The sequence below is a fragment of the Ascaphus truei genome, chromosome 5 (assembly GCF_040206685.1).
Source record: "Ascaphus truei isolate aAscTru1 chromosome 5, aAscTru1.hap1, whole genome shotgun sequence".
Taxonomy (NCBI): Eukaryota; Metazoa; Chordata; class Amphibia; order Anura; family Ascaphidae; genus Ascaphus; species Ascaphus truei.
In genome coordinates, this window is record NC_134487.1 from 126142820 (window position 1) to 126167992 (window position 25173).

At 41.3% G+C, this 25173-nt stretch overlaps 2 protein-coding genes across 6 annotated transcripts in view; one reads left to right on the top strand and one right to left on the bottom strand.

Moving 5' to 3' along the window:
- Window positions 1-18376: 18376 nt before the first annotated feature.
- Window positions 18377-21350, top strand: PMCH (pro-melanin concentrating hormone). Its single transcript, XM_075600628.1, has 3 exons — window positions 18377-18636; window positions 19046-19250; window positions 21197-21350. The coding sequence occupies exons 1-3, from the start codon at window positions 18388-18390 to the stop codon at window positions 21244-21246; spliced, it is 504 nt and encodes a 167-aa protein (XP_075456743.1). The 5' UTR covers window positions 18377-18387; the 3' UTR covers window positions 21247-21350.
- An 8-nt stretch (window positions 21351-21358) lies between these two features.
- Window positions 21359-25173, bottom strand: part of PARPBP (PARP1 binding protein) — a 61222-nt gene continuing 57407 nt past the window's right edge. For all 5 annotated transcript variants that reach the window (XM_075600619.1, XM_075600618.1, XM_075600617.1 and 2 more), the window contains 2 exons: window positions 23374-23539; window positions 21359-21867 (listed from right to left, as the gene is read on the bottom strand). In XM_075600619.1, coding sequence (XP_075456734.1) covers window positions 21539-21867; window positions 23374-23539 — 495 coding nt within the window. In that variant the 3' untranslated portion in view covers window positions 21359-21538. The remainder of the gene's footprint in view (window positions 21868-23373; window positions 23540-25173) is intronic.

Here is a 25173-nt window from a genome sequence, read left to right on the forward strand (position 1 = left end):
TCAGCTTCCAGAGTATACATAAGGCACAGCACTGTGTCTAAAAGTTAGTTCTGCTAAGTGGAGGAGGAGTTCTGAGCAGTTCTGCGTGGTTAAGGGGAGTTCTGAGTAGTCAAGAGAGGAGTAGAAGTTATGTTATAGTAGCTGAGTAAGAAGACTGTGTCCAGGAACCTGGCACAGGGTAAAGACATCCCGGCTGGGACAGGGAATCCCTATTAAAGGAGAATTACACCTTTCAAAGGGAAGCACTGAATGATGATGAGTGGCTAGAGAAACTACTGCGAGGGGCAGCTAGCCCACCTCACGCAATAAAGATGCTCTTAATTACCAACCCTCTCGTGTACATGTGTGGAGTGATTGTACAGAGAGGAGTACCACAGAGGAGTTCCTCGCCAGGACCATCCCCAAGTGACCGAAGGGACCCGGATGAGGTGGAGGCGCTGCACTGGAACTAGGTAGGACTCAGCACACTACCTCAGCTGTCTGTCCGGACGGGTCCTCCCCACACACCATCATGCGGGAGATTCAGGAGTCCTGTTGCCAACAGGTGCACCACCAGACACTATCACACTGTAATGGGGACCGGTTAGACCACAGGGGCCAATATGAGATTGGGAAGGTCAGGCCGGTGCAGAAAAACCGTTACATATATATATATATATATATATATATATATATATATATATATATATATGCAAATATAGCTGTATGCTCATCTGCATGTCTTAGGCAGGTCTGCAACCCCGCCTTTCCCCATTATCACCCAGCATACAGCACTTCCACTGCAGCAAGGGATTCTGGGAAATGACATGCAAATGAGCACACAGTGTCACTTTTTGCCTCAATAACCATTTTTAACATGGTTCCCTATAGGCTTAAGCTTGCTGCATGGTCACAGCTTTGAGCACAGCCAGGGTTAAGGTGCATACCCAGAAAACCACCCACAGACAGCTGTTTCGACCTTGATGGGTCTCATCAGTGTGGGGTTGATTTTACTGGGATGCAAGAGAGGCTTATGGGATAGGCCAAACCATAATACTGAGTTAAGTTATGGTGAGTAAAAAAAGTGACAAAAACCCTCCACAGGAAAGCAAATATGCAAATATAGCTGTATGCTCATCTGCATGTCTTAGGCAGGTCTGCAACCCCGCCTTTCCCCATTATCACCCAGCATACAGCACTTCCACTGCAGCAAGGGATTCTGGGAAATGACATGCAAATGAGCACACAGTGTCACTTTTTGCCTCAATAACCATTTTTAACATGGTTCCCTATAGGCTTAAGCTTGCTGCATGGTCACAGCTTTGAGCACAGCCAGGGTTAAGGTGCATACCCAGAAAACCACCCACAGACAGCTGTTTCGACCTTGATGGGTCTCATCAGTGTGGGGTTGATTTTACTGGGATGCAAGAGAGGCTTATGGGATAGGCCAAACCATAATACTGAGTTAAGTTATGGTGAGTAAAAAAAGTGACAAAAACCCTCCACAGGAAAGCAAATATGCAAATATAGCTGTATGCTCATCTGCATGTCTTAGGCAGGTCTGCAACCCCGCCTTTCCCCATTATCACCCAGCATACAGCACTTCCACTGCAGCAAGGGATTCTGGGAAATGACATGCAAATGAGCACACAGTGTCACTTTTTGCCTCAATAACCATTTTTAACATGGTTCCCTATAGGCTGTATATATATATATATATATATATATATACAGTGGTTGACAAATCACCAAAAAATCTACTCGCCACACAAAAAAATCTACTCGCCACCTAGTACCAAACGTGTGCTGCTTGGGCCAATATTTACTCGCCCGGGGGTTAAATCCACTCGCCCGGGGCGAGCAAATGTATAGGTTTGTCGAACACTGTGTATATATATATATATATATATATATATATATATATATATATATATATATATATATATATATATATATATATACACATACACACACACACTTGATCTTTAATCAGATGTATTCACTTTAGATCATGTAAGTATTTTGATCTACACACACTGCATATTGTCATACTGTCTATAGTCAGGTGAATCCGGTCTGATCTGCATATATTTTCCTTTGGCATCTTTTCAGCTGTTACACGTAACTGTTGACATACATTGCTTTCTACCTTTTGATTAGTTACATAAGGTTTGAATTGTATTTCCGAGGTATCAAGGTCAGCATTTATCAACTGCATAAGTGAACAGTTTTCAGACCTTTGCAAAAAAAGATTGTATTCCATGTAGGTGGTGATAGCTTTTAGCGAACATTAGAGTTCTGCACAGATATAATTTTAATGTACAGAGCTTTCAAAAACATCCTAAGTTTCTTGTTCATGTTCTATCAAAAGCTACACCAAATATGCTTTTCCCCAGGCCAAAATGGCTACTAAAACTTTGAACTTAAAATGTATATTAACCATATTATTGATTATTTGTCAAGTGCCAACATATTCTGCAGCGCGGTACAATGTGGGTACAGTTATGTATATTACATAAACAGAATGACATACCAAACAAGCACAAACAGATACAGACGGTAATGAGACCCCTGCTCCTGAGAGCTTACACTCTACAGGGAATAAGGGGCAATGTTGAAATAAAAGGTAAAGTAGCCGCTCATTGTGGGAGGGAGCGTGCCCCAGGATGGAGTATGGTCCATCTGCACAGCTGATCTCATTTAGGTTTGGGGGTGTGGATGTTATCATGTACAGCAGGTCCCAATTATTTATTTATTTATAAAATATTTTACCAGGAAGTAATACATTGAGAGTTACCTCTCGTTTTCAAGTATGTCCTGGGCACAGAGTTAAGACAAATAATACATGGTTACAAATACAGTTACATAAATGAACAGGGTATATATACAAGACATTGCATGCACAGTTAAAGAAAATATATATTATGGGCGTATGAAACAGCTACAGACCAGCTTAAAATGTGAGACAGCCTTAGATTTAAAAGAACTTAAACTGGTGGTGGATGTGAGAGTCTCTGGTAGGTTGTTCCAGTTTTGGGGTGCACGGTAAGAGAAGGAGGAGCAGACGGATACTTTGTTGAGCATTGGGACCATGAACAGTCTTTTGGAATCTGATCTCAGATGATAAGTGCTGCATGTGGTAGGGGTGAAGAGCTTGTTCAGATAGCTGGGTAGCTTGCCCATGAAGAATTTAAAGGCAAGACAGGAAAGGTGAACTTTGCGCCTAGACTCGAGTGATGACCAATCTAGTTCTTTGAGCATTTCGCAGTGATGTGTGTTGTAGTTGCATTGGAGAACAAAATGACAAATTGAATTGTAGAGGGTATCAAGTTTGCTAAGGTGGGTTTGAGGTGCCGAGCCATATACTATGTCTCCATAGTCAATAATTGGCATTAGCATCTGCTGTGCGATACGCTTTCTGACCCGGAGACTTAGGGAGGATTTGTTCCTGCAAAGTACCCCTAGTTTGGCATAGGTCTTGGTTGTCAGGGTATCAATGTGCATCCCAAATGTTAAGTGGGAGTCAAACCATAAGCCCAGGTATTTAAAACTAGTGACAGGGGTTAGGGTGGTGTTGGTGTTGGTCTAATCTGGAGCTCAGTCGCTGGAAGCTTTAAAAATTTAGTCTTGGTCCCAAATACCATTGTTACAGTCTTGTCAGTGTTTAAAAACAGTTTGTTGTGGGAAATCCAGTTTTTGAGTCTCAAAAAGTCAGACTGAAGTATGTGTTGAAGGGTTAGATGTGGTGGTGGGTGGGGGTGGTAGATGTTAGAAGTGTGCCAGATAGGCTGCCATGAAAAGGTGTTTTCAGAGAATTTTTAAATGTCGAAATGCTGGGGAAGAGTCTGATGGTGCATGGTAGGGAATTCTATAGAGAGGGGGCAGCACAGGAGAAGTATTATAAGCAGGAGTGAGAGGAGGTAATAAGGCAGGAGGAAAGGCAGATCTCATGGACAGAACATAGGGTGTGTTCAGTGATATTTGTTAATGAAGGATGAGATGTAAGGGAGGCAGCATTGTTGAAAGCTTTTTAAATAAGAACTAGGGTTTTAAATGTGATTGTAAAGGATATGGGGCGTCAGTGTAGGCATTTGTATAATAGCGCAACAGAAGTGGAGCGGTGAGTGAGGTAGATGAGTCTGGCAGCAACATTTTCGATGGATTGGTATTGGGACAAATGGACCAAGGGAATGCCAGATAGGTGAAGGTTGCAGTAATCAAGGCAGGACAAGGTGAGTGAATTAGGATTTTGGTTGCGATATGCGTGAGAAAGGGGTGTATCCTCGCAATATTCAGAGTTGAAGATGGCAGGACTTTGAGGCAGTGAATATGAGGAATGAAGGTGATGAAGAGTGAAAGATAACCACTAGGCAGCGGTCTTGTGAAGTTTATGAGATTGTGGTACTATTGACAGTGAGGTAGAGTTTGGGTGTAGGTGTTGCAGTGGAGGAAAATGTATTACCCATAGTTCTGTTTTGGACATATTAAGCTAGGGGTCTGGGGAGTTTGCTTAATGCTGATTGGCTGCTGCTGGGTAATGGAACCAATCAAGGGGAGGTGTCAGAAGCGTGGGGTTGGGGCCAAGAAGAGGAGGAAGCGGCATGAGCAAGAGAGGTAAGGCTTTTTCTGTCCTGTGTGTATTTGTTCTGGTTTGTGTATGTGTGTCAGGGGGAGAAAGAGTGATGGAAAGAGTGGGGGATAATGACAGGGAGAGAGGGGGGAGAGAATGACAAGGAGAGAGGAGACAGGGGGAGATTGAAGCTTATATTAGACTCCCTTAATTTTCTTCTGTGATCCTAACTTAACCAGAGTACGGTCCCTAGCTACAACATTATAAAGCAGAGGGGGGCCTGGTCTGTACTATTGTATTATGAACATCCCTATCTCTCCTCCCCGAGGTTCTTCTTCTCTTTTCCTCCTAGAACCTAACCTTCTCAAACCTTCCCTTCCCCTAATGTACCCTCCGTGATGTCATAATCCCATGGCAAGGAAGAACAGATTCGCTAAAAATCAAATGGATGAAGTAACAGAATTCAAAATAACCACTGAAACTGAAATTGGCTTGTTAAAGCAGGACATTTTTTATTTTAAAGAAGCGCAAGTGTAGGCAGATAACCACTTGCGGAGAAATAACCTGTGATTTAGGTTCTGAATCCACTCGTTCGTCCAAACTATTTGTCCCTCCCAAATTCTGAAGTCAGGTATTGGAATGGTGTCATAACTCCAAGACGGCTGGTCACCCGGGGTCAGGAAGACATGTGATTTCCTTGAATTAATCTTTAGATGGCCAGAGATCCGCAAAGACGTGACAGACATTTTAGCAGCCTGCGTTAATTGCGCCCAACTAAGGTGCCACGGACGTTACCCTGTGGGCTGCTCCAACCCTTACCAGTTCCCACCCATCCATGGACCCACTTATCCATGGATTTTAATCGTGGAACTGCCACGGGTATGACTACCATACTGGTAAAAGTCGATCGCTTCACAGGTCAAGCCCATTTTGTTCCTCTCAGGAAGCTACCCACAGCTTCAGAACTATATGAGATCTTTATTAAGGAGATATTTAGCCTTCATGGAGTCCCCACGGATATAGTCTCGGACCGAGGATCCAAATTCGTCTCCAGATTTTGGAAGGCCTTCTGTCAAAGAATGGGCATCTCCAATCATTTTTCTTTTTCATACCACCCCCAGTCTAATGAACTCGTGGAAAGGGCCAATCAGTCCTTAGAAAAACTCCTGCAATGTTTTGTATCTGCACTACAGGACGACTGGGTTGATCTGCTCCCTTGGGCCGAATTTTCCCGCAATTTTATGAAACACGATTCCACACTGGAATCTTCGTTCTTTTGTGCCTACGGGTAAAACCCTGCTGCTCTTTCTCCTTCCAGTCCTCTCTCCGGAGTTCCTGCAGTGGATGATAAGATCCAAGAACTCCAATTACTCCAGAAGAAGATCCAGGCCAATCTGAACAAAGCCGCCCTCCAGCACAAAACCAAGACGGATAAACGTCTACGACCACTTCCCCCGTTTCATGTGGGAGATCAGGTTTGGCTGGCTACAAAAAATATCCGGCTAAACTGCCTTTCTCCAAACTCGGGCCCAAGTTCATTGGACCTTACAAAATCCTGAAACAGGTCAACCCAGTGGCGTTCAAACTGGAACTTTCGGATAGCTTAAGAATACCTCCAGTGTTCCATGTCTCCCTCCTCAAGACATTCGTCCAGAACACCTTCTCTCCTCCTATTCTCCATCCTCCTAGACCGTTCTTGGGGAATGGTCAGGAGGAATTTGAAGTATACCAGATACTGGATTCCCGTATATCCCGTGGCTGGCTACAGTACCTGGTCCATTGGAAGGGTTGTGGACCCGAAGAGAATTCTTGGATCAAATCCAGGGATGGCCATCCCCCCAACTTGGTCCGGGCAGCATTTTATCGGAAATTTCCCGCCAAACCGGCTTAGATCGCCCGGAGGTCTCTCCTAAAGAGGGGGGTGCTGTAAGGATTCTGATCGATCCGTGCCAGGTTTTGCTGCCAGTTCGGGTTTTCCAGGTTGCCTGCCCTTTCTGCTCAATTTGGCCATTTTGATTACTGGCAGCCTGCTATATAAGGCTGCACTTCCTGGTGGGAGTCGCTGAGTAAGGTTCTAACGTTTGCAGTTCCTGTTGTCTACACCGTCACACTTTACCCTTTTGTCTGTTTGGATTTCCCTGTTGCTGAACCCGGACTGTGATCTTGCTGCTTTCTGCCTGCCCTGACCCTTTGCCTGTTTACTGGACTTTGCACCACTGCCGCCAGCCTTCACGTCCTGCCTGCTTACCGACTATGGATAATCTAACAGAACTTTGTCCCTGGGCTATGATCGGTTATTCTGCAGACCCAACCTCAGCCCCGCGAATCTGCTTCCTGATTGAAGATGAGCACCGTCACAAAAAGATCCAAATATTCTGTGACCTTGCTCCAGCTTCTCTTGCTTGAAGAAGAGGAGGCCTCAAGGAGGTCACTGCCTATCGCACAAAATGAGATAAAATATAGATGGGTATTTCCATTTTTATCTATACGCATCTCACAAAAGGTGCCACAGCAATGATGTGAAACACGCAGGAAAGTGCGACATTCCTGTAGCAGCTCGGCCTGAGCCCTTTTCCAGGTCTTTTGAGAGTCAGAAGAAAAAAATGAAGAAAAACGGAGCAGTATCAATGGAATAATCATAAAAAAACACAGAGTGCGTTCCCAAAAAAATAAAACAATTTATTGGGTCACCTACACGTTTCAGTCAGGAAGAAGGAATGAACCACCACTGCCACAGATGAATGAATGGCTCAAAGTAGGAAGCAAAAAAGACAATCTCCACAAAAAGAACCTCAGTTGTAATCTAGTTCCCTGCAAGTCACGGTCGCAGGGAAGTTTCTACAACAACTGCAACTACTGTAGCTGATAGCAGGTTGATATTCACCTTTCCACAATCTAAGATCCAAAAGATTGGGGCGGTTAATCTTCAGACTTGAATTATTTTTCCAGGTCTGGTTATATTGTGTTAGGGAGGTATTACTAGTGTAACATGTTTAAAACTACTATGAAACTCTAGAGGAGTAATCTATAGTCTCAATAAATGTAAAAGGGCCCGACTCACCAAACAGATAGTTGGTACGCTCAGATATAAAAAAAAAAAAAGAGAAAGGGCGACTGTAAGAGGGAGGTGCAGACGTTCACAGGAGGAGACAGTTTTGGGGACATTGAAACATGGCTTTATTGAGCCTGTCCCTTTAAACAATGCAGAGCATACAAAAACAAAATAAACAAAACAAACAGGTAATTAGAGAACCTCTTTTCTTCTTTTTTTTCGCCTTTTTGCTTTGGACGACTCTGCCCCATCTGGGATATTGGGGTCTCCTTCTTTGTTTGAAACTTCAGCAGTTTCACAGCCTCCACCAGGCTTTTCTTGCAGTTGCATTATCTGGCAGGAATATTCAGGGTCACAGAGACCTGTTTGTTCAGTGCGTACCGAGTTTAGGCAATTCCACCACCCATGGGGTGTTTTTGTGGGTGTGTCTCGTTTTGGGAACCAGATATATTATATATTTTCATCCTCATCCGTATCTTTGTAAGACCGGAAGGGACACTCTTTCGTGTGGCCAGGTTCAGTACAGGAACACCACATTTTGCCATCCATTTTGTCAGTATCAGGTGTATTCTCCCCCCTGACCTCGGGGGGCGCTTGTAACGCAGTGCTGCCCGCAGACCAGACCCGTCCCTTGTACTGAGGTGGGACGTAAGATACACACACCCGCAGCAGAAAGGAGCGTGTCCGGAGTGTGGTATTCACGTGGCCAAGCCAGGAGACTATAGCGATAGTACTTGCCGGATCCGGAGAGTAGGAATGACTTAGTGGTTGCCGTAGCCGAGTTCAGGGAGCAGAAAGGTCCGGGTAGTCGAGGTGCAAGCCGAGTTCGGGGGACGAGAGATGCAGCGTGGTCAGGAGGAAGCCGGGGTCGAGAGCCAGAGAGGGTAGTAAGACAAGCCAGATCAGAACCTGAGAAGCACTGTAACAGAGGGGTAAAGCACACATCCAACTGAGCTGAGACTATGCAGAGCGATGTGCATCAGGAAGAACAGGGATTATAAAGGTGGGCTGACCAATGGAAGGTGGAAGCAGGCCTGGAGGAGCAGCACTGGATAGGTTGTGCTGATGAGGGTATGTTGAGAACAGCTGAGAGGCAGGGGAGTGTGCTCGTGAGCCGTGTGATTGCCGGGGGCGTGGTCTAAACCCCAGAGGGGTGAATAAATTAGGAGTGCGTGGTGCGCGATCTGATAGGCTGGAGAGCGAGCGTGCAGGTCTAATGGCAGCCGCATGTTTACCCGCTGTGTGCGGAGCAGCGGCTGCCCGGTGGGGATACCGACGGAGGGGGACTGGAGCGGAGACAACGGGAGCCACAGGTGGTAAGGCGGGATCACGCCGCGATCGCCGTGACCCCTGATTCCTCAAAGCGCTATTGCAGTGATTTTCTCTGTATATACTAGAACCCCAGCTGGTAGTACTAGAGGTGGGCAGACCACTTGCAGCGTTTGTTGCTCTCACAGGTGTCGCTGTAGACTTTTTATTTTTCTTCTTCTTTACTTTTGTAGATTCTGAGACATCAGCAGTACTGTGCATGCATTCTCTCAGTGATACTGGATGTGCACTTGCTAAGAAACATTTCTGCATTTTCCTTGTAACCACAGAGCATTACTTGCTGCTGCAGTTCCTTGGCACACGGAAAAAAATATTCCTCTGGCTTCTGCCCTTTTCCAAAGGCCACATAGGGATCATCCTCATCAGAATAAGGTCTGAGGGGACATTGCTCCATGTGGCTGGGCTCTTTAAATCAGGAACACATTTTCTTCTCCATGTTTGCAGAGTCTGTACTTAACTTCAGCTTGGCGACCATTTAAAAAACCACAGGTTTTTTTCTTTTTTTTTCACAAGTGGCGGGATAGACTCTGGTCACAGCATCAGTACCTTGTGTGGGTCACTGTCTGTCGCAGTCCCCCCAGTCAAACTGTGGCGTTGTGGCTTTTTCCAGTGCAGTGTAGCTTTCCTGCCTGGATGTGTAACCCTTTAATTCTGGTCACTGCTGCACGTGTTTCTGTGTTTTGTTGCTCAGGCTGTTGCAGGAACTGTATACAGGCAAAAGCACAAAAAAATTCCCAGGCAGTCTCCGGGGCCCCTTTGAAATTCAAGGGCCACATCTCATCCCAACTTCTGACACCATATGTAAGAGGGAGGTGCAGACATACACACAAGGAGACAGCTTTGGGGAAATAAACACATGGCTTTATTGAGCCTGTCCCTTTAAACAATACAGAGCATACAAAAACAAAATAAACAAACAGCCTATCCCTGTGTAAGGGATAACTCACTTCCCAGTTCCTCTCTACAAGACTGGGAGGAAAAGCCCCTTACCAGCCTATCACCCCAAAGTCTGAAGCGGTACCTTAAGCAGATGACCCTTAGGTCAGATGTGTCTGGGTGTCTTGATCTCAGCACAGCCTTTGTGCTTAAGACATTGCCTCTCTCCTGTGTCAGCACCCTTGTGTGCTAAGGAAATCTCTCTGTGCAGTTTTCCACAGGAGGCTTTTTTACAGCTCTGATTAGCCAGGTGGAGACTGGTTAATTGAGTGGCTGCAATTAACCAGCTCCCTGCTGGATTCAGAGCTCTGAGGCTTCATTTAAACAGGGATAAGTCCCTGTTACAGTGACATATTCTTTATACAGGACGCCCATCTCACCAGCAATGGCCAGTCTAGATTTAAAGACAAAGCTTTCCCAAATATTTATTATTCACCTGCGCAACAGAAAAAGAGAAATGTAGCGGTTCTTATTAATAAGATAATATCTTTTCATCTTAAGACTGACCGATGGCAGACATCTTATTATCATAGGAAAGATAGGCCTCTCATATATCCAATTAGTAAATATTTCTGCCCATAATGAAAATATAAATTATTTCAAGAAGTCTTCCCCATAATAATGGAACATAGCAAAGGATACCTTTATAGTAAGAGGGGACTTTAATGTACCCTTAGATCAATTCCAGGACAGATCAAATCACCATACAAAAAGGGCCTTGGATTCAACTCAAGAATCCTGAATTCTATCCAAACACCTCAAACAAAATTCTGTGATTGATCCCTAGAGACTACTTAACCCTCTTTGTAGGAATTTCACTTTTTATTTAGCTCTTCAAGAATCGCTTATATCTTCATTAGTACTAATGTCATCACCAGAATCAGCGACAGCGTTACAAACTCCCCCATAAACTTTTTTGTTTTAGCATTTACAACTGAGATACTGGATCCTTGCAACGAAAAATAATCCACAGTCTTCCAGATCCTTATCCACATTCAAATTTCTCCATTTCAAATATCATAACAGAGGGACTATTTTCCTATAATTAAATTAGGCATCTGGTTATATAATCGCCCTTTTTGGGGTCTCAGTGTATCATTTCCTAAGTGACCCACTTAGAGTCATGAAACGCGTAGGGTGTTTCCATTGCGCTGTTTAGAGCAAGACAATCGATGGAGCTGCAGCGGTGATGTCATCAGCCCAGGACCGGCAGGGACTGCCTCACACACACACTCGCAGAGAGCAGCTATATGTGTGAAAGCTGCTGAATCCCACCGGATTATCTCCCCTCCACCTAAACCTGAGCACCAACACTATTACCAGGAATGGTTTATTCCTTTTAGGGACATTGTCTTTACAAAAAAAAAAATTCTTCTTCTATTTATATTAAAAGATTCGTTTTTTTTTATCATACATAGTGTGGCTACATTAATCACCCAAGGGGGCTGTTGTAGTGAGGGTCAAGATCCATAAAGTAATCCCCCAAATTATTAGTAGTAACACTGAAAGACTTCACATTGCCAGATACCCTTGGCTTTACTGCTTCTCCTGAGAGCACTCAATCCAGGGAGAACATATCCACACATGGACATGAACATGTAACACACAGAGGAAAATTTACTACCACATATGCTTTGAATCAATAGAATTGAAATGTGAGTACCCACCTTTTTTATGCTCTATTTCTAATTGTGAACAGACTGACTGTGCGATGTGCTTTGTTCTGTTTTTTTGTCTCCCTTCCTGAGATGCAGAGGGACCATTTAGTTCCGCATTACTTATGTTTCTTACACAAAGCTCAAGATAGCAAAAATGTGAGTGTAAACTTCTTAGTCCTACCGAAAAGTTGCCATTTCTGTTAAATACATTACATTATATGCTCTTTTTCTTGTTTCCGCATATCACCCAGATCCACTACCTGCACCCAAGAGTACCTACTCCTAGTAATTTTTCTATTTTACCAGTTCCTTTCCAATGTGGACAATGAGACAAAGTCACCTTATAATACAATGGGAGAGGGAGATAGGATCTGAATTGGATTTAGAAGAATAGGAGGACAATCTATTATAAAATCACCCATCTGCTCTACAATAAGATAATTAATATTAATATTCTCCATACTATAGGTGGCAGCTCACTCCTGATAGTTCTCCAATGTGCTGGAGAGAGTGCGGAGGTAAAGGAATATTGCTACATATATGGTGGACATGTCCATGGATTAAACCATTTTGGAGGAAAGTTTGTTCTCTTGTCACTATTATTACATTACTGACTATCCCTCCAGATTCCTGGATCCATCTCCTAAATCATCCCAGAGTTAGATAAATATTGTAGTAATCTTTCACTTCCTGTCAACAGCTAGATGGAAAATATTGAGAGCATGACATAAATCCACCCCACACACATTTACTCAAGTAAAAAATTGTAAGGAATCGGGGAACACGTCCTCTGCGGCACGTTCCCTCCTTACCTGCTGCAGCGCACTCGCGCGCACCCGCATCTCTTCACTCCGTGCCACGGAGCTTGACTCCGCCCCCAGGTGTGTCTGTTACACGCGGGGCGCACATGTGACGTCGTGCACCGCTCCCCAGCTGCGTGGCAAGTACCTAAATGCCCACTTGTCTCCTGCAGCATATCCCTGCCTCCGCTCCGCCCCCAGCATCATTGGTTCCTGTTTACATAAAAGACTTTCACTTTCACCTTGCTGAGCATAAACCTGTGTAGCCCTGTGTTCCTACATTTGCTGTGCCTTGCCTTGTTGCTGTCTCTCTGTTGCTTTCTTGTGTACCGATCCAGCTTGATTATAGGACCCGCTCTGGATAACGACCCCAGCTTACCTCTGACTACCCACACCTCTTTATCCCTGATCACAGCTTACGGACACTCTACCAATCTCCTGGCTCCAACCCCCGACCGCGGCACAACGGACCCTGACCATCCCACTGGCTCCCCCCTGGACTCCAGCAAGTATCTGAACTAACCCGATCTCTACAATCCAGACCAGGCTACGCTGACAACCCACTCTCCAGGTGTGCCCCTGCTGCTGTGTGTGCGCAGTTTTATACTTTCCCACCTCAGTACCGGGGTCCCGCCTTGTTCGTTGTGAGCGCAAGCATTACAAAAATGCAATAGGGGAAATAATGATTATGGAAACACTTACAAGTCTCCTTCACGACACACGACATGGGAGGGACACATGGTTCCAATACTGTAATGGAGTCTGATGACACCTGCATTCCTCCATTAGAGGATAGTGGGATACACTGAATCCTTTTGTTTGAGATAACTGTATTATGTTCTAATATAAATATAATAAGCCCTGTAGCAATTGAATTTTGATGCTGCCTGATGTCCCGTTTTCTTCCCCCCGACTCCAGACATAAGATTTTGTTATTCTGATAAAATGCTGTCAATGTGAATGTGGGTTTTCTTATCCTTCTCTTTTTCTGTTTAACCCCTTCTTTGTTTTGTCAAATACTTCTGATAAAATATTTAAAAAAAAAAAATAACCCAAGCAGTTGTTCAATCTAACCGATTTGTTTCCATAAATGTACAGAACACGGAATTAAATTTGTTAGCCATTACACAATAAGAAAAAAAAACTAATTGAATTGTTCTGGAAAAGTTAAACTAATATTAGTCATAATGCATCCTTATACCATTATACAAATCTTTACTAATCTTGTATAACAAATGCCTATTATTACAGTAAAAGAAATAGAAGATAAACTCTTTAAAGCAGATGGCAGAAATCTGTGGGAAATCAGGCAATGTACATTTTCTGGTATTGTAATACATGTGTTACAGCATAACGGAAATATAGAGTTCAACAAAATTGTAATAGCTGCACTAATGTTAGAGAACAGGTTTGTAGGCTGGAATTTTACTGGAAGTTCTTTATAGATGTTCAGGATAAATGGTTTTATAACGATCTTAAATATAAATGGGGTACAGTATTAGTATTTCATATGAATTTTTATATAATTAGATATGGTTCAAAACATTTGTCTTATGTGTTATTCTCTCATTCTTCTAGTTTACACCTTTTAAGAATAACTTTTAAAGCAGCAGTTCAAAGCTGGGGTTTAAAAAGAAGAAAAAGTTGATCCGTTCTCCTGTGATCGATTGGCGAAGATTTGGCTCGGGGATTCACTAAATGGCTGTCAGTGCAGCAGAAGAGGACCCAAGATGCAAAGTTCTATGAGGAACATCAAGTGACCAGGCAGTCACTAGCTACAGTTGTTTCACTGCTAGAGAGGGCAGGGCTCAAAAGGGGTGTGCCAGAGCCTGTTTCAGAAGATGAAGTGGATGTGACTATGTAAATGGTTGCTATATACAAAACATTTTTTTGAAGTTAAACTTCTATGCTGGCACCTACCAAATGAAAATTTCCCTTGGAGTAAATCGCCTTGTAGGAGACGGAAGTGCAGTCCCGAAACTGATGTCACTGCGGACAGAAGAGGCCGTTATTGTATCTGGTGCGCATGCGGAGGCCTCCCATGCTTGGCGCGCATGCATAGGAACCGTAGCTGCCGCATACACGCAGCACAGGTACACCACACACAGACACGCGCACACACACACACACACACACACACACACACACACACACCTGTGCAGTAGCCACCGGCACACACAGACACACATACAGAGATGCACACACACACACACACGCATGAGGATTCACAGTTACTATACATATAGAAGTAAAACAGGGTGTGTGCTGCTCACGAACGTTATAAGTCAAACTTCTATGCATTTTGGCACTGAAATTGTGTTTTGATTTTTTTTTTTTTCAACTTAAAATTTTATTGCCAATTTTCAATTAGGATACAGAAGATAAAATAGATACAGTGAGGATGTTATATAGCAGAAAACATAATAGATATTCCAGGCCCACATATCCAAATATAATGATTATCCGTATTGCTGGAGTCCTCTTTAACATCCCCTAATATCTCTGTGATTAAATAATATTGGACGAACATAATGGACAAAATTGGACGAACATAATGGACCAAACAATGCAAGGGGAAATGAGAGGGAGGGAGGGGGGGAGGTACCAGTGTCATCATAGTTCTAAGTTTATTTCACATATATGCTCCTGTCACACCCATTATTTAACCCTCTATTAGGAGGGAGAAAGACCAACATTGGATCCCAGTATATAGTTTATTCTCTTGAAAAAGGGCGATCTAGTTCAACCCATTGGCCAAAGCATTGAAAGCATGTGAGCCACGACAAGGCAGACCCAGTTCACAGGTCCTAATACTAGCAGATAAAATACTAATATACCTCTATTAGGATTACAATTCTCATTTACTTCTATTAGGAGGGAGAAAGACCAGCATTGGATCTATATCCAGTATAATGAGACCTGCTGACTTGGGAAGTGGGGAGGGGTGGATATAGATCCAATGTTGGTCTTTCTCCCTCCTAAAAGAGGTAAATGAGACTTTTAATCCTAAAAAAAAGACCCCAATGCATTTAAAGAAGGCCCATTACATTAAAAAAAGACCCCAATGCCCCAATACATCAACAAAAGAGAACAATCCATTAAAAAAAAAATACCCCAAAGCCCCCAATACATATAAAAATACCCCAAAGCCCCCAATACATATACAAATTTGTCCAAGCCCCCCAATACATATAAAAATACAGACTTACTTTGGCTCAGGCGCGGGGTCTGCTGGCTGGGACGTGGGGGGGGGGGGGGTCAGTCGGCCAGGGCTGCACATTTCCCCTGACTTCTGGCCAGGCCCTGGCCCTCAGCTGCCTGTAAGCTTATTCCTCTCTGTATCCTCCAGGTCCATATTTAACCCCCCCAGGCCCATACTGAATACCCCCCAGGCCTTTTGTCACATTGGATTTTACATTGAATATCTTTGTCTTTTGTTGACAATATTAAAATAAACAGATTGCATTGTAATGTTTTTTTCCATATTAACAATAACAAGGAAACAGTTAAGAAAAGTTGTGCGCTTAAAAAATTTTTTTTTTACGCGGTAGGTGCGTTATGGGGGAAGTGGGCGGGGGGGGGTTGCTCCTTTCATTTGTCCTGTTCCCATGATTTCTGTTGGCGGCCTTGTAGCCTGTACCCTGTAGTAAGCTCTGTGGGCAAGGAAAATCCCACTCTAAGAGGAGAGACATTGATTTTAGTTGTATCAAAGTTAGGTCTTTCAGAAAATCTTTACTCTCAGACTCAGATCTCGCAGGAAGATGTATCATAAACTGGCATAATGTATTGGTAGCGTACATGGAAAAATATATCATAGTATATAATCACGTACAGTAAGTCCCTTCCCCTTCAAAGCAAATTGATTATTATGTTGATAGTGACACCTGACATGAAGAACTGGCTCATTGAAATGGGAGAAATTGTTAGGCGCATGAACATCTGGAAAGATGATTTTATCTTAATTATTTCATGTGACCCGCGGCGTCATTTGACGTCACGTCTCCATGGCAATGGGTGTCACTTGACGCCGTGTTGCCATAGAGATGCGTGACTGAACCCGGTTAGGTTTACAGAGGCCTCTCGTTCTCAGCGTGAGGCATCTGTAAACGCCGCGTGCCCCAGTTTGCGCAGCCCTGCGCTAAGGTAAGGAAGGGGTTAACCCCTCCCGGGAGGCCTAGCCACCCACTCTGGGGAAACTAGAACCTTCACCCTTCTACCAACAACGCTCCGTGCACTGCTGCGGTCTGGTTTCAACAAGCACTCCTAAATCATTGTCCATCAAGGATTCTCATACCTTATCCTCGTTTAATTTGCAAGTTGCCTGTTTATTCTTGTTTCCCAAATGCATAACCTTACATTTATCTGTATTAAACCTCACCTGCCATTTACCTGCCCACGTTTCCAGTCTCTCCAAGTGCTTCTGGAGAGAAATTACATCCTACTCTGATTCTACTACCTTACTCAATTTAGTGTTAATCAGCAAAGATGGAGACTTTGCTCTCTCTGCCAACCTCAAGTAATTAATAAACAAGTTAAAAAGCAGGGGTCCCTGCACCGATCCTTGAGGTACTCCACTCACAACTTTAGCCCAACCTGAAAAAAGTTCCATTTATTACAATTCTCTGTTGTCTAATCTTGCAGTCTTCAATCCAGCTGCAAATATTTTTTATAGAGTCCAATTTGCTTAATTTTGTACACTAACCTCGGTGGAACGTATCAAAAGCCTTTGCAAAATCTAAGTAGACCATATCAATTGCATTACTCTGATTTACTATGGCTAGATGGTGACATAAGCTATTAAAAGGTTACATGGGGTTGAAAAGTCTTGTGGCTGTGGCTTCACACCAGGTTTCTGAGGCCAACACCCATCAAATAATTTTTTTTGGTAAGGATTTTCACCGTTGCAATGATAGTTGAAGCCAACACCCATCATTTAATTAATTTGCTATTGAAAAATTCTCATGTGCAGTGCTTGATTAAGATAATTTCCCCTATAAGCCAATGTATGAGCTTCCCATCATTTTTGGTGTTAAAGGGGTGATGCATGAATAGCAGACCCCTGGGTTTATTAATTTTTAACTTGAGATGCCTCTTTAAAGAACGATAAGCAAGATGGTTCAAATCAGTCTTGTATGAATGCCAAATAAGAAATGAAAAATGTACTTCTGGGGAATTTTCCAGATTCTAGATCAGGGGAGCGCAAAATTAGGGGGCATGGTGTTTACAGAGGCCCCGCGCGCTTCCTGAAGGCACTTAAATTAAATGCAGGGGAAGCGGCGAAGGACCCAGTAAACTGCACTTACCTTGGCTCTAGCGACTAATGGAGAATTATCGCCATGGCAACGTGACGTCATGACGCAGAAGCATGTGGGGAGACGCAGAGAGAGGGACAGCCGGCAGAGGGTGCAGGGGAAAAAGATTGTACTCCCCTGTTATAGATCATTAACAGTTTCAACTATTTATTTATTTATAAAATGTTTTATAAGGAAGTAATACATTGAGAGTTACCTCTCGTTTTCAAGTGTGTCCAAACTAGGTTTGTGCTTTGGAGAAATGTAATGAGATACAATCCATAGTCGAAGACAAATTACACCATCTTATAACTGTTAGCAAAGTAACAAGTCAACATTAAGATCAAAATGCTAATTTATAGAAAAGTACACACTAAAGAGTATTCTGAAGTATGGGCTTAGAAAGTGATAATAAAGGGGCTATGATATGCGGTCAGAAAAAATAATTCTCTATTCATAATACAGATATCACGACCTCCTATGGCTTTGTCAGAAAGATCTATTGTAGGATTTAATCTGCAAGGCTTTTTGATGGTTCCACATTAATCACTGTTGAAATTTTTTTTTGTGTGCTTACATATTGCAACCACTCAAGCATACAAAAGGTTCTTTAAAAGACCTCTTCTCCATGAATCAGTCACAAGTGACAAGGCTTAAAGTCTACTTTGTGAAGCCTTAATTATTTCATAAAACTATATAAAAGGGAGGTTTTGTGACCATATCATCTCACTGATAGAAACGTCTAATATTTGGATCAACATCTTTGCAAAGAATGGTAAGAATGATTAGCTTATCCTACCCGCTCATAATCGCTGTATCTATCCTTTCTCAAGGTTTCCTATTTTCAGTTTCAAAGTCCATCAGAAAATCAGAGAACGATGACATGTTACTAGATACCATCAGCTTAAGTAAAGCTTTCCGGAACGGAGATGCAGTAGAAAAGGCGATAGGTACTCCCAATGATCATTACAAAATGGATGACAGCAACTTCTTGAATGAAGAGGAAGAAAGAAGCCTCAAGGTACTGTAAATTTCAAATGTAAAAACATTCTGGTGTGCATGTTTTACTTCTTATGTAAAATGATTGTTCTAATATTCTCAAGCTGCTACTTTTGCGATGCCAAATAAAACCTAGAAAAAATATTGATGTAAGTTTCTGGTCAAGCTATATGCATTCTGTATATCGGAACCAATGTCAATGATGGCTCCACCATCCACTAGAAAAATACAAAAACAGAGAAGTGAGGCAAATGGAAAAATGTTTGAAATATTCTATTACGTTACAGTGTTTACGGATTCATCTAATCTGCTTGAATATACTGTATCCTCTTTTCTGTACCCTTCACCTCCCTCTTATTACATTGTAAAATGTGCAAAAATGATCAATTTTAATATAGCTGAAATAGTGACAATGTGTTTTTGTTCTACAGAGTATGGGTTCCAAGCACAGTTTCTTTAATCACGATGGTCTTCCGCTAAATATTGGAATGAAACAGATGCCATATTTGGCACTTAAAAGCTCGGTGCATTACCCAGAGACTGAAGATCAGAATGCTGAAGTAACACAGGAAAGAAGAGATATTGGTGAGGAAGAAAATGCTGCGAAATTTCCTATAGGGAGAAGAGATTTTGATAGTAAGTATTGTGCTTATGGTCTGCTAATGCAACTACCAAAGTTAAGCAAATCTGTTGAAAATGAAAATAATAATTAGGTCACTAGTGTTTGCAAGCCGCTATATCCTGATCAAGCCGATATACATTTTTGTTGTTGTTTTAAAGCAAGGCACAAAAGGAATAGTACACATCCTTAAAATTAATTCATGTACCTATCACATTTCATAGACCCATCTTAATCTAATAGTAAAAATATTTTATCCATTTTGAATCTAATATTTTAAATCTAATTAAACCATGTACTCATTCTGTTTCACGTAGGAGTACATAAAAGGGCTTTATTTACTACGGTCAGAATAGTTGAACCTGAACTTAGATCCAATAGACTCAAATGTTAAACTGCATGAGTACCTTCTCATTTTTAAAAGGCATTCTACATGCGTAATCAAATAGAGCATTACAATGCTGAAATCCATTTATACGTTAACAAAGCTACACATAATATAACTGAAAATAAGTGATCTCTCTGGTTTTCCTCGGGAGTTAGCAGGTAACCTTGGATTTGTGAGGTCATTTAGGCTACTGGAATGTTGAAGTGAAATGAGATTAATTGCCATTTATTCAGACTCGTAACACAAAAGGAACTCTTTTCTCCCACCCTTCTTATCTGATATTTAAGATGTCAGTACCATGAAAATTAAGATGCAGGCATAATGGAGTGCAACCAATAAATCTCGCTACTTCAATATATACTTGGTCTACATGCCATAAATGACTTTACAAATCACAACACAGAAACAAACAAGAGGGTGCTCCTCAAATCACCTTATACCGTGGTACATAGAATATGTGACTTTAGTGAATACATTTTTGTATCTCTTATTTTGTATAATCCTATTTAAACTACTGTAATAATGGTTAGAAAATCAACAGTGATTAAATGTGATACAATATAACCTGGATTAAATGTGACACGATTGTAGTTACTATCAATCAACAGTGATGTTAAAGTGAATTTGTTTTAATATAAAAAGGTAACAAAAATGCAGCTCAGAAACCCAATGGAACTGTTCTATTGGTTCCTACCTGCAAATCTTTCAGAAAAACTGGGGAGTGCAGATTTCCAGCCCACGTAAATATTAAAGGAAAAAAGTATATATCCATCCATAATATATATACATACATATATCTCCAATAAAGAATAATCACTTGTGAGCACATTCACATGTCTTAGACAGGTATGCAATCCTGCCTTTCACCATTATCATCTAACAAGAGTGCTCCCACTGCAGCAAGGTGTGTATACACACACACACACACACACACACACACACACACACACACACACACACACACACACACACACACACACACACACACACACACACACACACACACACTTTATCCCTTGCATAGTATACCCGTTGGCTGAAATTCTGCGCTCCCCATTCTCTGAAACACTTGCTCAACATTTTCTAACACTTGCAGAAAATACGGCTCTTATTTTATACAGAATTTTATATTTCAACAGGTATGGCTTTTATGTTGTACATCTACATGAAGACTTAAGGTTAAATTTAAAGGCGGCAGTAGCATGCATTTAAGCATGTTATAGCACCAAATCTGTGCTGGTAGACCGCATCTACTGCTTCAACATACCAGTTACTATTTATGTAAACTGTACAAATGGAACTTTAAAGTTTTAAGATTCCCTTCACGGATGAGCTTGCGTTTTATATAGCTCTCAGCTTATGGGGAATCTATACAGCAATAGCAACGTGATGGTGGGGGGGGGGGGGAAAGAGGGGGGACACCCATACATGTTTTTAGTCTGAACTAGAGTACAAAATGAAATGTTAATACAGACAAATGTAATTTAAAAAAATAATGTTTTTACTTTTGTTATTTACTTTTGATAAACATTGAAGACTCTTGCAATACTTAATGTTGTTTTCCTTTATTTCTAGTGCTCAGGTGCATGCTTGGAAGAGTCTATCGACCATGCTGGCAGATATGATGTATCAATAAAATGTCTTGAAGACAATGTTACCCAGTCACTGTGTATTTGATTTTCATGTATTCGCGTCTCATTACTTAATTGTAATGGAAAGAAATGTAACAAGTCCGTATTTGATATGTAACTTTATTATGTAAAATAAAAAGATCTGTGCAATTCAAACATGTATTGCAATAATTTACAAGAAACAACCTCTGAACATAAAAATAATAGCGCTAAAAAAAACGTTACATAGAGGCATTGGTCAGTTAAAATCTTTCAACATTTACCATGCAGAGCACTAAAAAGAACATTACATTCGGAAAAAACTAGTTAATTTGGCTTGTCCAGCAATTAATTTGTTCTTCGGGACAGACTTATTGCCATTTCTGGATGTAGTTAGTTTACAGTCCTGTTTTTCTTTTGCCTTCTTTGATGTGGCCAGTCCAACTATTGCTTTCTTCTGAGGTGGTTCATTTTCGTGGACCTTGGGATTGTCACTATTCACATCCACCTGCTTTCTCTTTGTTCTCCGGCCATCTAGATTTTTGTATGATTTGCCCTTTCCTTTTACATTTTTGAGGTCAATATTTCCAGAACTCAATTCGGGTCCTTGTTTTTGCATTCGTACATTGTCTGTAGCTAGTGGAATTGAAGGTAATTAAAAAGAATACAACCAAAATTAGGATATTATTCCAAATATAGAAGAAAATTAAACATTGAGACTGATAACATTTAAAACCCCACTTAGAAACTTGGCTTGGGTGTGCCAGACTATAAAAACACTTGCAGGCAGATTCACAACCACTCATTAAACCACCATTCACTTCAATGGATGTAGCATGAGTAAATCCGTTTGCAGGTTCCTCATCTTAATAAAACATTGAATAACTTTGCATATTTAGGCTTCATGTAAATCTGTTACAGGTTGTGATACCTTTTAATGGACTAATAAGAGTTTTTAATTTATAGTGTACAGCTTTTGAAATCTCACAGGTCTGTTCTTCACGTGTGTTCAGTGTAATACTCCGTGCACATGAAAACGTGTGATGTTACAAAAACTCTGTACACCATCATTTTATCTATTACATTTCTCATAATTGTCCATTACAAAAGTATCAAACCAATGTCTACTAGAATGTTTAACTACACATTTTGGCTCAAAATCTGGAAGATTACAATATGATTTTGGAATATACTATACCTTTTTTAACACCCACATTCCCAGCATGCTCTAACACCCACTTTATTTTATTTATTTAAATTGATTGATTTAAATATAATCAATAAGAGTTCTACTGAGTGTGGCCAATGTATACAAACAAAAGACAGGGGTATTCAATTCTACATCCAATTGACAAAACATATAAAGTAATAAGTATAAAGTTTAAATACCTCAATAATAATAATATTTACTTGGTTATTTAGTTAAACCCTTTGGCCAAAGTGTCATAAGCCTGCATACCACGTCAAGGTAACCAAAATGAATGCAGGTCCTACACTATACTGTGAACCCTTCCCTTCACCTCTGTATGAGGGGAAGCAAACACAGTGAGTCCTGTCCATTCAGCAAAATGCCAGAATCTCCCAAGTTAAAAAAGGTGGGGAGGGGTGAGCTCTGGGGGGAGGGGCCACTTACCTCCAAGCAACTGTTACCAGTCAGGAACTAGATTCTCACACACACACACACACACACACACACACACACACACACACACACACACACACACACACTACACACACACACACTACACACACACACACACACACACACACTAAGAGTGCTCCTGAGCATGGCCAATGTATACAATATCTTTTTTACCAGACACTGAAGCCTAATTAAATAAAGAACGTTCTAGCAGCTAATGAAAAGATACAGTGATCAAAATGCAACTACCATCCGTAACAGAAAACTAGAGTATTTTCCAGTGGATTATAGTTTAATCAAGAAATAGGCCTTTGAAACCCAATGGGAATGTTTCCGAAAATAGTATTTTACACATTTTCTGAAGTCATAGTTAATTAAATCTTAAAGAACCTATAAAAATATATTGCCTATTATCTTATACTGTACTACAAATTGGCATTTCAAGCACCAAAACTATCAATATTAATATTGCATACAAATGATACCAGTTGTGAGTTTACCTAATAAAGGCTCTTCATCAAAACAGAGTACTGGAACTATCTTGCGTGCTGGATGAATACAGGTCACAACTTGGCTCATACTGGGAAAATCACGTGGCTTTATTTTAGTCAGGTTGTCATCTTTATAGGTGCAGGCAAATTGAGATCTGATTAGGTTTTGCTTCAACTGGAAAACAAAAACAAAAAAAATAGCTACTTACTGTATATGTAGTGGAAAATAGCCACCTACACAAAACAAAAAGGCATAGCAATAAAAAGACAAGCCATATAGAAATGTAGCAGGACTAGTTATTTATGTATCAGATTATCGATTTGTATATCATATTGATTAGTATATACTATATTACACTGCTGTGCACATGACTGCATGCTTGAACATTTTCATCACCAAGTGATCGTCTGAGAAATCATCCCCTTTCTCCCCCTCCCCCCTCCCCCCCCCCCCCTCTCTCTAGAGGCTTTTTTCTCTAAAGAGATCCCCTCCGGGAAATCTCCCATCATAATATTTAGTGTAATATAGCTCTCAGCTATACACCGTTAATTACATTTTTACACATCCATTTTCACCAATAGGTATAAGCAGGGCTCGACAAATTATTCAAAAAGCTATTTGCCAGACAAGGAACTCACCCCCCTAAAAAAATAAAATAATAAAGTATTTATTTAATGGTGTGCGCTGCTTCTCACCCCTCTCCTTGAAGATAGGACAATTTCAGGCCTAAATAATAGAGATGTTATATTGTCTGTATACATATATATTCAGCATGTAACTAGTTAAAACAAGTAATTTAGTATTAAGTTAGAAATTATATTGGAAAATTATTAGCTGCCTCTGCAAAGATAACAAGATAAATCAGTCTGAAGACAGGCAGGTGTAGAAATGTTTTATGTGATTTAAGAAACTTTGTATGTTTAATGTCTGCTGAGTTTAATAGTACTGGCTTGTGCAAACTTTTGCAGCTGCGCCCCCCCTGCTTTCCCTCCGCTGGTGCTCGCGCCCCCCCCCTAATGTGGCGTCAAATGACGCTGCGGGTTATGTGACGTCACGTGACCCGCGGCGTCATTTGACGCGTCATTGCCATGGACACGAGTGAAGTCGGCAGAGTCAAGGTAAATATAGTATTGCAGAGGCCTCACGCGATGCCCCAGCATTTAATTTAAATGCCTCGGGGAAGAGCGCGGGGCCACTGCAACTGCCCGGCCCCCCGGAAAAATCTCCCGCCCGCACTTTGCGCACTGCTGGCATGGTACATTGCATTGAGTTTGGAAACAAATGTTACTTAAATAGTTAGTAAGACAATACAATTGAGAGGTCTTAAAAGATAAGGAACATAGTTCATTCTATAGTTACCTAGTTACAGAACAAAGAAGGGTCTTCTAAATCAAAGCAAATATTGCTAAATGAAGAAAGTGTTCTAATGTTGATGATTGACTAAGAACATTTTTAGCTCAGTGAGAAAAATAGGTGATTGCTATGTTTAGACTGGCTAAGGAAAATATATAAAGATTGTATTTGGATTTATAGAATTTCAGAATAATTTAACACAACAAAGCTAAGACACACCAAGCTAAAGATTCTCCACTCTAACTAAATTCTATATGCCTGAATGATGTAACTGACTGAAATGATGCTGTAAAAGATTTGTTCTATTGTCTCTGAATAAATTGAGAAAGAATAGGGCCATGGACTATTTGATATATATTGAAAGGGGACAATTATTTGCACTTATCTAATGAGCAAATCTTCACTCCTGTTCTAACCCTTCTCCTTCTCCTGTTCTCATCTACCTGGCTTCGGTG